Source organism: Equus asinus, chromosome 13, assembly GCF_041296235.1.
Source record: "Equus asinus isolate D_3611 breed Donkey chromosome 13, EquAss-T2T_v2, whole genome shotgun sequence".
In the NCBI taxonomy this organism is placed as follows: domain Eukaryota; kingdom Metazoa; phylum Chordata; class Mammalia; order Perissodactyla; family Equidae; genus Equus; species Equus asinus.
This window is the reverse complement of record NC_091802.1, coordinates 60616663-60629748: the sequence shown is the minus strand read 5'-3', so window position 1 is coordinate 60629748 and position 13086 is coordinate 60616663. Positions and strand designations below refer to the sequence as shown.

Below are 13086 nucleotides of genomic sequence, written 5' to 3'. Positions count from 1 at the left end.
CCTCGCCGACTGTCCGCCCAGCCGTCCGCGCCGCTCGCGCCGGACGCAGCCTGGCTGTCCCTGTCCTGTTGCGATTATTTATTTTTAATGCTGGGTGTCGATCGAGACAACAAGAGCTCAGAGCAAAGCAAGGACGCATTACGGGGGGAATTTTAAACCGATCGATAAGATTTTTCAGAGGAAAAAAAAATCGCCCTTACATATAGTCCATCTTAAAAAAAAAGCCTGCTCCACATTATAACGGATTTTTAAAAAGGGAATATATATATTTCTTAACATCGCAACCCTGAATTTCTCTTGCTAAAAAAAAAAATGTAAATCCCCAAAGCCAAAATAAAAAATAAAATAATAAAAATACAAAAACAAAAAAATGAAAGCAATTTCAGTTACTTACTGGAGGCTGTTTCCTGGATACAACTGAATGCAATACAATTAAACCAGTAAATGTGACTTTGTTTTGTATTCCTATTGGTATTTTCAATGTGCTGACTGTTGCACTGTAAATGCACCGCTTCCACAACAACGACTCTAGCGAGCCCATCCAGAGCGGCTCTCAAACCTGCAGCCGGCGCGGCGAGCCACGGGCCCTGCATACTAATAAGCTCGTGCCACTCAGTCCCGAGCAGCCCGCGCGCTGATTGGTCGCGCGGCCCTCCGCGGCCGGGAGCTCGTGCCACTCATTCGGCGTAAACAGGCCTCCCAATAGGCTGGCGCCGGGCCAGGGAGCTGCCAATCAGGGAGCAGCAGGGCTACTACCGAGCCCGATGGCGCCTAATTCAAGCCCGGCGACTGCGCAGCTCCTCTGCGCAGATCGTTGCTGCTGAATGGGAATGTGGTGGCGCAGGGCGGGAGAGGAGGGAGTAGGGGCGAGTGGGAGCGCGTGTCCACGCGGAGGGGGAGGCTTTTTTTTTTAAATTTAATCCACCAGGTCTAACGTTTGGTTTCTGGTGCACGGAGGTCAGGAGAAGAAACAGCAACACCCGTTAAAACATATGCTTTTTTTTTTTTTTTAATACCTGGGATCTGTCTGGCAGGTGGCTGAACCAGGCGCAGGTAGGCCCGAGCTCTAAGAGTGGAGGCCTCCTCGTGTTGTCCGGCCCTTGCACCACTCCGAGGCCTCCGCCTGCTCCGACTGACGTTGGGAACGCCTGCGTCCTGGGCAACAAGAGCTCCAGAGTCGTCTCCTCCCCCTGGCCCCGGGGATCAGACCCTGGGGAGAGGGTCCTGCGTCTCTGGCCATCTATCTGCGGACCCTCAGTTTTTTATCTCTCTCGGCTCTACTTTGCAACAGAGCACCGATCAACATGAAAATCAGAGACGTACGGTCAACACAGAGATTGCCCTTTCTTCATCTGCAACTAGATTTTTAAAATATGATTTCCTTGATATGCATGGTGCGAAACCATGCGTAATATTTCTCAATGCCGCTCTCCTGCATATCCGCTAAATCCTCGCCCCAATTAAAAAGAGCCACTGAACAATTATCATCATCGTAATCAGATGCAAATCACTTTTTAAAATATTCTCCAAATAAATATTTCTGTTAGAATTTGGTTTTCCAACAAAATGCTATTTATTCTTGGCGAGTTAAAGTGATGTCTTCGTAGTGATGGATACATCATATTTATTCCTTTCTCCCTGTGAATCTCTGCCTCCCCCTCTGAAGGACAAAAAAAGGATATTTAAACTATATGCCAACCAACGCACTCACACGCGTTAAAAACTCTCCACCGGCTCCTTCCGGGGGGACACGAAGGAGTTAAACCCGAGGCTGTCTGTTGTCTCTTTCCTTTCCCCGCCCCCCCGCCCGCTCCCACGGGACCGCCGGGATTGGCTGGCACTCCGCCAGCAGGCTGTCAATCACAGAGTGTAAACAAGGCGCTGATTGGCTGTTGTCCAGTCCGCACAGGGCCTCCTGAAAAAAGCAATTACTGGCTCCGCGGTTTCAAGGCGGCCCAAGGCCGCTTGATGAAAGGAGATAAGCTGGGGACCGTTTCCAGGATCCCCGCGGGCCGACCCGGGCAGCCCGGGAGCCGAGGTGCGGCGGAGAGCCCGCGGATCAAAGGAATGCGGAGAGAAAGGGGAAGCAGGCGCACGGCCCCGGCTGGCCTTCCCCCGCGGGCGTCTCTGACCAGGGGTGGGGGCTCGGGCCGCGGGCGGGTCTCCGGGATTGGGCTCCCGCTTCGGCCGGCGCGGCCGGTGGGGCAGCTCCGGAGAGCCCGGGGCTGGCAGGTAAGCGCCGGGGCTCCGTGGGCCCGGGCCGGGGATGCAGTCCACGGCGCGTAAACCCGACTCCCGATTCTGGCGACGCCCCGCCCCGGCGGCGGGGACCCCTCCGGCGGCCCGAGCCCCCGGCCAGTCTCGAGGCCGGCGCCATCGGAAGCGACCCGGGCCGCGCGCGGCGGCCACGGGAAGAGAGGCGGCATGCATAAATCCATAAAGCGCCCGGAGATCCGATTAGCGCGCGGCTATTCATTAAGCCGGGGGCGATTGAATTAGGTCCCCTGGTGCGGACCGGGGGGAGCGGGCGGCGCGGCTTGGGCGCGGCCTCCGAGGTGGGGGTGTCTGACGCGAACCTGCGGTCTCCGGCCGTGGCTTCCGGAGGATGAAGTCGCAGTGGCGGCCCCCGCGTGTGAGTCTTGGGGGGAAGGAGTTCCTCCGGGTCCCGACCCCGCAGACGCATGCGGAGGCCGCCCGCTTCCCACGCACACCGAGGGAAGCCAGCCCCGGCCCCGCCCGGCTCCGGAGAAATCGCGCCCGCGGCGGCGGGGGTGGGGGAGGCGGCCGCCGGACTCGGCTCCCGGGTCCCGCGCAAGGGCCAGGCAGGGCCGAGGCACGAGCTGGGAGCGGCTCGCTTTCCCGTCCCCGAGCGCACGGGCTCACACTGCCTCCCGGCTCCAGTGTCCTGGCGCGCCGAGGCTGCCTGGTCCGCGCGCCGCGGGGTCCCGCCAGCTTCCCGCCGCCCTCCTAGTCCTGGCCCCGGCAGGGCGCCCTGGCTGACGCCAGGTTTCCTACTCTCTTTTGGAAGCGGAGTTCCCCATTACTGACTTTCTCCGATGAGCTTGTTTTCCATCCCAAGAGTTTTTTTTTTTTTTTTTAACTTAAGACTCAGTTTTAAACCTCCATTTGAAATAAAAAAGAGAGAAAAATATATGAGAAAAGCCCTCCATCCAACAGGCAGAGAACACCTTGGCAACGGGCGGTGTCCCTGGAGTTGCTCCGAGCTCCTGGAGCGCACGCCGCGGCGGCCCCGCTGACCCTTGGTCTGGGAAAGGGCTCCCGCCTTGCACTGCCGGGTGGGGAAGGGGTGGGGGGGCTCCAGTCTCTCCGAGCCCCCAGTCTCCTCCAGGGTGTCCGCAGGCTGGGAAGCCCCCAGGGCCCCCAAACTCTGTCCCCAGCTCCCTCAGGCAGAGGATTGTCTGAGGGTCCCGGAACCTGGCTGATGGGCCCCACCCCAGCCATAGACATGCAGGCTGTGGGGCAGATGGGATGGCACAGGACAGGATGCGTCAGGCCTCCCTCCCCTCTGCAGACTTGCTCTGGTCCTTGCAGCTTGCCAGGGCCAGATTCCTAATTCAGGGAGCGAGAACTGGCTTTCAGAACCCTGCCCCTCCTGTCTGGCAGAGAGCGGCTGCCCTCTTGGGAGGGCCTGGTGGCCTTGGGTGCATCTAGGCCACCAGCAGCTCCCTGCTGGCCTGGCTTCCTCCACTTTCTTGTTCTGCCCCCAGCATCACTTACAAAAAATCTAGTGGGCTTTTTTTTAAAAAAAAAAAATACTCTTTCAAGACAGTTGTTACAGCAAATAGCTGCAGACGGGCCTGCTGCATGCGGCAGGGGCTGGCAGCTGCCCAGCGCTCACAGCTCCCGCAGTACCAAAATAAGCTCCCTGTGTCGCGCCCGCTGTGAGGCTCCCGGTGGCCAGGGCGTGTTTGGCTGGGCGCTATCAGCTCTGAGGAAACCTCCCCATTTCCTTTTTTACTCTCCTTGCTGTCCAGAGTTAACAAATGTTTTTAATTTTAGAGGAACACCGTGTAGCGATCTGCAGACTGGCCTTCCACTGGGGAGGGAGACAGCAGAGGGAGAAGAGAGGAGGGGGGGTAGTAAGGTGAGGTCAGGGCTGAGCTGGGATGTCCAGGTCTCTGCAGTCGCCTGCAGTTTCACAAATGAATGGGCTCCCAGTCAGGCGAGGCCAGAGGCCCACACACCCCCCGCCAGATCACATGCCCTGCCCCAGCCTGGAACACTGCCAGGGGCATCCTTGAACCCCCAGCGGGCTTCCTCCCTAGCAGGAGCACAGGGCTTCCACACTCCTGGTAGACACCACTCCCAGCTTGCCCTCTCCTGGCAGACACCACTCCCAGCTTGCCCTCTGGCCTTCGGACAGGATAAACAGATGCCCGGGGCAGCCTTGACACCTGGGCATGCACACTACAGTCATGCATACATACGCCACTCATGTGTAGTCTCACATGTGCGCACACACATTCATGTGGGCTCACACATCACACTTGCGTACACGTACACAAACACATCACACAGGCACACACTTGAGCACGAAGCACACCACACTCCCCCGTGCACACGTGCACAAAACACGCATGCACGCATTTCCACAGCACACACCGCACCAGCCCTCTGGAGAACCTGCCTTCCCACCCACAGCTTCGGGGCCCCTGGCGCCCCAGAACCTCTCCCCCCCCCCCCCCGGAGCCGCCCAGCACTCACCCACACACTGCTACCCGAGAGTGGCGACAGATCTAGGTCTTCCAGCTCCCAAAAGACCATGATCCCTGCTCTGTCTGAAATCATGAAACACAAGGGGGTGGAGGTGTTGGGTGAGTTACATAAAATTGTGAATTAGTCGCTGCTCCAAATAAATGCCTGTTGGGCCAGAGAGCAGCAGAGCTGTGCGCCTGGGTAATTGTGTGTCGGGTGTCTCTCCATTGTTCCCTGGGCCATTAGTCAAAGGGCAAATTAGAAACAATTTCTTGACAAAAATTGACTCTTAATTCTTCCCACCAGAGGCGCAGAGGGCCAGTTTCAGAGGCCGGGGCCGGGCACAGGCAGGCATATCTGGAGGGGGCCTGTGCCACGGGTTTGCCCTTGCCCAGCATCCAGGGCATGTGGGGAGGGGGAGGAGGGGTGGGCTGGGGCCCCAGGTCGGGGCTGAAGTGGTTCACAGCACCCCAACCCTCCCTCAATTGGAGGGCAGCGTTCCCCACCCCCACCCCCACTCAGAATCCCACCTGCTACAGCCCACTGGGCTTCCAAGGACAGTGCGAGAGTTAGGAGTCTGCATCCTTCCTCTCAAGGAAGAGGGGTAAAAAGAAAAATCACACATTCCCACAAGCGTCCGAGCTGGAGGAGCTCCGCCCCCAGCACCACTCCAGCCTCCAGGAAGCAGGGCTCGGCTCCCACCCCAACCCCCTGAAGGAAGTCTACTGCCACCAGACAAGGGATGCTTCTTTTCATCAGAGCCTTTGGCTGGTGCACTGGAGGGGGCAGGGGCGTGAGGGGAGGTCAGAGGCGCCAGCCCCAGCCCAGGTCTGAGAAGCCCCTGCCCCTCCCTAGGCACTCCCCAGAGCAGCCTGGACCCCTGCCTTCCCAGGAGCCTTGTGCCCTGGCTGTGGACGGGGTTAGGACGCCCCCTGGGGCCCCCAGAGGTCCTCCCCCAGGTGCTGCACCAGGAATTCATGCCTACACTTGGGGCGGCCTTCTCTCTGCCACGTCCTCTGTCTTTGGGGGCTTAAGCTTTGTTAGGGCAGGCCTGTTTTGCAGGGGAGAGGAAGGCGATAGATCTCCTGGAACCCCCCAGGGGCAGGGGTCTGCCCCTACTGAAAACAAAACTTCCAGTCACAGCCTGTTCATTATCTGCTGGGGCCAGAGGACCAGGCAGCAGGGGAGGGGGCCGCTCAGAGGCCCAGGGTTGGGGGGAAGCAGCCATCAGAGGAAGAGTTGTCAGGAGCCAGGCCAGGCCCTGAGGGTCCTCTAGTCCCGTCTCCCCCGGGGAGGCCTCGCTGGGACCTGAGCAAGGGGCCCGCACACCGAGGCCCAAGCCCCGATCACTTGGAGCCCCTGGGCCCCTCGCAGAGGCACAGGCCACAGACAGGCTGCAAGACAGACTTGGGGACGTGGCTCTAAGTTTTAAAAGGCAACCAGAGCAGCCAGCGAGAAAGACTTTGAAGTCAGATGAGCAGTTCCCAGCCCCTCCCTCTTGGGGGGCTTTAATTCTGTTGTTGTTTCTTCCAACCAGGTCAGGAGGCTGCCCAGCCCCCTCTGCTCAGGGAAGGTGCTTGTTAAACACAGGGTTGCAATTTGTGGCTAAATATAACCCAGTGTGTTCACACAGAAAGTATAATTCAGGGTGCTGGTTGTGTGAGGTTATCAACCAGGAGACCCATCTGGGTTAAATTGAAGTGGTTTTCATAAACGGGCAGGAGTGTCCCATTGCTAGGCTTCTCCTCCCTGACTTTATTAGTGACAGTGATTGCTGTTACTGTTAAAGGGGATAATGGGAGTGGGGAGCCGTCTGGGACACCCAGGGGGCAGGAGGGCCCAGGAGAGGGGGCCTCCCATCCCCTCCCCACTCCCTGCGTCCTGCCCCTTCCAGCCTCCTGGTCACTTTCTCATGGAGGCTGGAGGAAGGCAGTGGCCCCCCAGGGAAGCCCGGAAAGGAATCAATAGTGCGGTGCAAGGCCGCCCTCCCCAAAGGCAGCCCTGCTCCTTCCATGTAGGAAGTGGGCCCTGCCAAGTGGGCCGGAGGGAGGGAGGCAGGGGGAAGCAGGTTCTCTGGGGATCTGTACTCACCTTCTAAAGCTGAAAGGGGGGGATGCGTTTTGGGGATCTCCTTGCAGGAGGCTGACCCAAACTGGGCCCTCCGCCTTCCTGCTCCTGAGGAAGAACCCTACTGATGACCAAGGCCCAGACCCGGCTCAGTGGCTGGAACTGTCCTGCTCGGGGACAAAAGCTCTGGTAGAGCCTGATGAGGGGACAGTCAAGTGGTCCTTCCAGACCGCCCCCCAACCAGGCCCTGGCTGCACACCCTCCCCAGGTGGCTACCTGCCTCCCTGCAGACAGGCCTGTGTGCACGACCCAGCTAGAGGGAGCCCTGCGCCGCTGGCCCAGGGCCGTGCTTGGGTGTGTTTACACGTGTCGCTGTCAGGGTATGTCTAGATGGGCCGGGGTGGACTTCAGGGCCTGGTCTCACCCTGGCGGGAGGACCCTGGGAGAGGGATGCAGGCTGGGTGTCAGTCTCCTCTGATAAAACCCAGCCGGCCCAGGCAGAGCCGCAGTGGGCAAGCAAGGCCAGGAACAGAACCCAAAGTATGGGGACTGGAACTGACCAACCCCGTTTGCTCTGCAGGGCCCCAGCTCATCAGCCCCTACCTCCACCACTCGGGTCCAGGGTCCAACCAAGTTCTCAGAGCACCGGAGCTCAGGCAGCCAGCGGGAGGGCAGGGCCCTGAGACGCAGGCGAGCACGACAGGCACCGGCCCCTGCACACCCGGGGCTCCCAGGGTGGCCAGGAGCCTGGAAGCCCGCTTCCCCATTGGATTTCTTCACATTCCCAGATTTGGAAAGGCCCCAGCCCGGCCAGACTCCCCCTCCCACTTTTGCCCCAGCAGAGGGCTCCAGAGGGTAAGGCGCTGCCCGTTTGGACTTGCTTCCGACACAAAACGGGAGACCTGGGCCGTTCATCACCCAGGGTCACACAGCGACCCTCCTGTGCTCTTCCTGTTGTAAAGCTGTTGCTGGCAGAGCTCCCCACTCACACCCTGGCCCCAGCTCTATAGGGTGGGCCTACCCCACAAACCCCACAAACCTCCTCCTGCCCCTGGGCTGAGCTACACTCCCCCTGCTTCCTGCAGCCCCTAGGACTTTTTTCCGGTGTCCGATGACCAAGGCTTGAGGCTCCATTCTGGGGCTGCTTTTGGGACGACACCAGGGCTGGGCATCAGGGCTGGGCAGGCGCCAGACCCGCCTCCTTCTCCTCCCTCTTGTTTCTGGGGGGACTGAGTCCTTGGCCTGGTTACTTGCGGCATATATAGACCAAAAATAAATTATTCCCATCAAAATTCCCACAGAGCAGCCTGGGCCTGCGGCAAAGCCTTTCCTCCCAGTCCCCAGAGGCAGGCATTGGGGCTGGCCAGACACGGCCACACGACCACCCCTCCGGCCTGACCTGAGCATGGCCACCGCCTCTTTTGTTAACAGGACAGTCGATCCATTTAATTAAAAATCATTCAATAGATCCGTTTTTTCCCTCAATCTGCACAAACAGATATTCCACCCAATTCATGACACATCAGACCCGCTGCAGTCTGTAAGTCCCCAGCGGAGGTGGGAATGAGGGGTGCCCAGCAAAGTGTCCCAAAGGGACACTCCCCGGAAGACTCCCTCTTCCAACAGCCCAAGCAAGGGTAGCCAGAGCAGCCTGCCCGGGGCCAGCGCCGAGGCCAGGGGGCCAGGCGGTGCCACCAACTCTGGCTCATGACTTGCACGAACCTCTTCCAGCACATTCCAAGGGCCCAAGGGCCGGGTCTCTGGCCCACGCTGGGCCCAGGTCCCTTTCAATATGCAAACCCCAAGCCCAGCTAGCAGCTGTCTGCTCTGCGTGATGGAAGCGCAGACGCAGATCGAGGGATTTTCTTTCCACCAGAACTGATTTTGTTTGGTTTGCATTTGTATTTTTTAATAGCAGGCATTTTGGATGCAAAAAGCCTCCCCAGGCGGATGGAGTAAAGTCAAAGCCGCCGCTTCCCAGCCAGAAACAAAAGCCCTTTGGAAACTGAGCCGCGGGGCTGGCGGGCGGCGGGGATGGAGCCGGCCGAGCGCCCCCGGACCCGCGTCGGGAGAAGCGGCGCAGCACCTACCGCGCGGCGGCTGCTCCGGCTGCGCTCCGGCTCCGGCTCCGGCTCCGGGCGGCCGGGTGTCCGGCAGAGGCCGTCCCGGCCTGCTCGCCGGAGTCCGCCCGGTCTCCTAGAACGGGGAGGCGGCCGGAGGCGCCATAATCGCAAATTTATGGCCTGGGTGACGTGCTTCCCTCTCCCACAATGGGGCCTGGTGACATTAAACAGAAAATTGATGAGAGAGGAGCGAAATCTAATCTCTCTTCCCTCCACGCCAGCTCTTCTCGCTTTTCGGGGAGGGGGGTGGGGGACGGGAGGCAGAAAGTGGTCGCCTCGAGTTGGTGCGCTCCTGAGCCCCACGCCGGATGCTTCCTCCCTAATTCGGGCTCCTGGCCGGCGGGCTGGGGGTGGGACCGCGACCCTGGCCCTGGGCCCCCACCCTCCGCGGCTCGCCGACTCTCCGCCGCATTTCGGGCAAAATCTCTTTCCACGCGCCTCGGACGGAGAGGAGAGCCAAGTACCCCAGTCCCACCCGCTCGGAGGGCCCCGGGCCCGGATGGGGCTGCGATGCGCCCCCGGCCTTCGCTCCGCTCCCCAACTCCGGGGGCCCCCAATCCCGCGTTGGAGCTCCCTGCCCCCACCGCGCGGAGCCAGCGCCAGCAGCCGATGGGAAGACCCCAGCTGCCCAGCCCCCACCCGGAGCAAGTGGGAAAAGAAAGCAAGTGACCACGCGGGTCGCGCCCGGGGTGGCTGGCTGCGAGCGCCCGCGCTCCTCTGCCTGCGGCGCGGCTCCCCCGGGGCGCGCCCGGCGCCTCCTGGCACCGACCCCGCCGTGCTTCGTCCTTAAAGGCGCCGCCCGCCCAGCCGGCCTTTGTCCGCGCCTCAGGGAAGGGTCACATCAAGGGAGGTGGGGTCGGGGGGCAGCGGCAGGGCTCTTTTTCCCCCTACTCCCTCCTCCATCCTATCTCCACGGGGCAAAATTCTGCGGTGGCCTCCCCCTGCTTGGAGGAGGCCAGGGCCCAGCAGCCACCCTGCCGTATGCTGCCTGAAACCTCCAGGCTTGGACAGGGTGCTTGGTCGTGAGGACCCAGCCTCAACAAGTGGGGGTGAGGAGGGTGCTTCTCAGAGAGAGAATGAATGAGGGAGCTCCAGTGGAGCAGCTTGAAGAATGGAAGGGCCACCTGCTCACAAGAGAGAACACATCCCTGCCAACCAACCTGGCAACCTGGCTGTGCTGGGCCCCGACCCACAGGTGAGGGGCAGCTGCAAGGAATGGACAGAGCCCTGGTTTGGGGCCCAGACCCGGATCCAGTGGGCAAAGTTATGAGCAACTCCACTGGTCCCCCTCTCTGGCCTAGATGACATGGGCATCTGGGTGCCAGATGCTGTCCTAGGTACACGTTTAATCCTCTGGACAGCCTGGGACACAGATGATAGTGATGATCATGCCCATTTTAGAGATGAGCAAACTGAGACTGAGACGGTGTAACTTACCCGCGTTCTCACCCAGGGGCTAGGTACCTGGGCCCCGGATTCTTCCATAAAACCAAGACATGGATTGGCTGGACTTTGGGTCCCAGAGAGCCCCAAGACTCATGGATGGGGCAGACTTGATAGGTCCCCACTTTCACAAGCCCATTATCCTTGTAGACAGAGAGCAGAAAAACATGGGCCTCATGACCGCAGTTGGGTGCTTTGGGCCACAGGACCCACAGAAGGATGCCACCAGGGCCCCATTCTTCCTGGGAAGCCCCCTCCACAGGCTCCAGTGGCCCAGCGTCTTTCTCTGAGTCACTGGGATGAAGACACAGCCGGGTAGGTCACCATCTCTGCGGCTAGGAAGAACTGCTAATATATGGCAAGAATCTGGAAGCCAGATTCCAAAAGGTCACATTGGACTGAAACCAACAAGATTACATTTAACGGGCTGGACATGAACCTCCACTTTTAGGTTCAAGATTCAGTTGTAAAAATGCAGGCAGCTTCCCACGGCAGACATGATGAGCCGACTTGCAGCTGTCTGTACCGTTCAGGCAGAACCGCTCCCCAGCGCAGGCCCCTTGTGAATTTCCCCGAGCCCCAGCAGCTGCGCCTGCGCCCTCCGGGGCCCTCCTGGGATGTCATGCTTGCTGGGGGAGGGGACGCAGCTGGGGACGGCCGAGAATGGGGTCCTTGTGCTGCTCTCATCAAACCCAGCCTGGATGAACACAGCTTTGTCTGCACCCACACGCCCGTGGTGGCCACGGGACCAGGGATCAATGCCTGGGGCTGGGGGCGCTTCAGAACAAGAGTGGCTGCTTTTGGCCTCAGTTAACCCTTGAGTGGATGTTGGATGTACAGTCTTCTCCAGCTCTGCGCCTGGGGGTGGGGGTGGAGGGGTGGAGGGGTGGAGGGGTGGAGGGTGAAAAGCAGTGTCAAGTCCCAAGTTTCAAAAAAATGTTAAACCAATTTTTTTTTTTTAATTCAAATGGCTGCAGCCATTGGGGGAGATGAGAAGGTGGCCTTGGGTGAAGAGGGTAACTCTGAGAATTACTTGGCCTTCTTCACAGAATCCCCCTCCCACACCAGGCCCGGCTGGGAACAGAAGCCTAACTTGACAGCGCCCCAGTCCTGGTCTGGCTGTGGCATGCACGTCACTTCCGGGGAATTCTTGGTCATCCAGAGAAGGAGGCCCCCACTGGGCATCCATCAGCCCGACAGGATCTCAGCTCCAGTGGGGAGACCAAGGAGACCCAACGACAGAGGGGAGAAGAGCCTGGAGACCCTCTGCTGGAACCTGGAGGGCCTTGCAATGACTTCAGAGCAAGTTGGGGTGGAGGTCAGTCGGGGAGGCCTTCCTGGAGGCAGGAAGGGCGGATGGAAGTGGGGAGGGGCGCATGAGGGTTACTTACAGGTCTAATGGCTTGAATTGGTGCAGTGGGTCTGGGCCAGGAAGTGGGGCTCCTTGTGAGTCAGCATTGTTCCCTCTTGGTGAACAGAGCCGGTGGCAAAGGGGCAGCAAGAGGACAACAAGAGGTCCCCAGAGGACCCGGGGGCTATAGCACCTCTGGTCCAGCTGGGACCTGCCCAGCCCGCTCCTCCTCCTGGGCAGGCGGCCTTGGGGCCGAAGGAAGTATACCTGGTAACAGCATGAGTCGGTTTTATTCTCTTCTTTACAATTTTCTGTATTTCTCAAATTTCCATTTTGAAATGCATTCATTTTGTAATCAGAGAAAACAGAAACAATAAACATTACCCCTAAACAAATCTCCAGGCCCAGAGATGCTGTCTCAGGCTGTTGGGGAGCCCTGAGGCATGCTGGCCCCTCTCCAGCGGCCTTGCGAATTCACTGCCCTGGCTCAGTGCTCATGGTTCACCCCAGGACCCAGAGGTCCCATCCCGGCCCCACAGACCCTTTGAGGAGTGGTAGGCCCTGGGGGGTCTCAGATTGCCCGACACCCTCTCCCAGGCCTTATAGAGGCCACCAGGACAGGTGCCATCGGCTCTGGCTCTAGTCCCTCAGTCCACTGCATCCAGGGGAAACACAGACCAGCCCCCAGAAGTCCTTCCCACTCCCCCGAAAGCACTTGTTTCCTGAACATCCCTAGTAAGGTGAGCCCCGGGCAGTCAGACCCCTGCCCACGAGAGGTCCACGGCCCTGAATGTGCCATGCCAAGGTAGGGGGCCAGGTACCTAGCAATGGCAGGGTATAGGGGGCCCAGTCCTCAGGGTCAGGGGCCTCGGGAAAGGCTCACCCGGGGGGTCAGAGGCCACTGCTGACAGGCATACCAGCGAGTCAGAGCCCTGTCCAGGGTGAAACCGGTTAGCCAGTGTGTAGGGCCTGATGTAAGTGAGGGGCTGCCTGATGTGGCAGGGGCCAGACAAGGCCGAGCCAACTTCCTTTCAGATCCCTATGTGGATCCCTGCACCCCCTGCAGTGGCGCCTGTGCTGCGGCCCCACCTCTGCCCAGGGCTCCTGGCCCAGATGGCAGTGGGGCCAAAATCCCCTCACCAATCCTGCCTTGGTTGGGCTGCCCAATTTTCACCATAGCATAGCTCTCACCCTGGGCTGGGGTTTGGCTCTGCTCCACCTGCACCCCAGGATCCAGGGCCATGAGCAGGAAACCCCTGGGAGCGTTGGCTGTGGGGATACTGGAGGTTTCCAGGAGAGGGTGCTGGCTGAGAGGCTGGCTCTGGGTACTCGGGGATGAGGGGGTGCCTGGAGTCCTGCGTGGACCCTCAGACCCCTGGGGAGGGG

General features: G+C 59.9%; 1 protein-coding gene and 1 long non-coding RNA gene across 6 annotated transcripts in view; one reads left to right on the top strand and one right to left on the bottom strand.

The window, feature by feature from the left end:
* BAHCC1 (BAH domain and coiled-coil containing 1) overlaps nucleotides 1–9031 on the bottom strand; it is a 75778-nt gene extending 66747 nt beyond the window's left edge. For 3 of the 5 annotated variants that reach the window (XM_070483814.1, XM_070483816.1, XM_070483815.1), the window contains exon 1: nucleotides 395–616. In XM_070483814.1, coding sequence (XP_070339915.1) covers nucleotides 395–593 — 199 coding nt within the window. In that variant the 5' untranslated portion in view covers nucleotides 594–616. Of the gene's footprint in view, nucleotides 1–394; nucleotides 617–4725; nucleotides 4800–8873 lie in introns of those variants that run through there. The other 2 variants (XM_070483817.1, XM_070483819.1) reach the window with 2 other exon arrangements.
* A 183-nt stretch (nucleotides 9032–9214) lies between these two features.
* LOC139040093 (uncharacterized) lies at nucleotides 9215–12092 on the top strand. Its single transcript, XR_011493982.1, has 3 exons — nucleotides 9215–10101; nucleotides 11399–11667; nucleotides 11828–12092. It is a non-coding gene; the product is annotated as an uncharacterized lncRNA (long non-coding RNA).
* The last annotated feature ends 994 nt before the right edge of the window (nucleotides 12093–13086 follow it).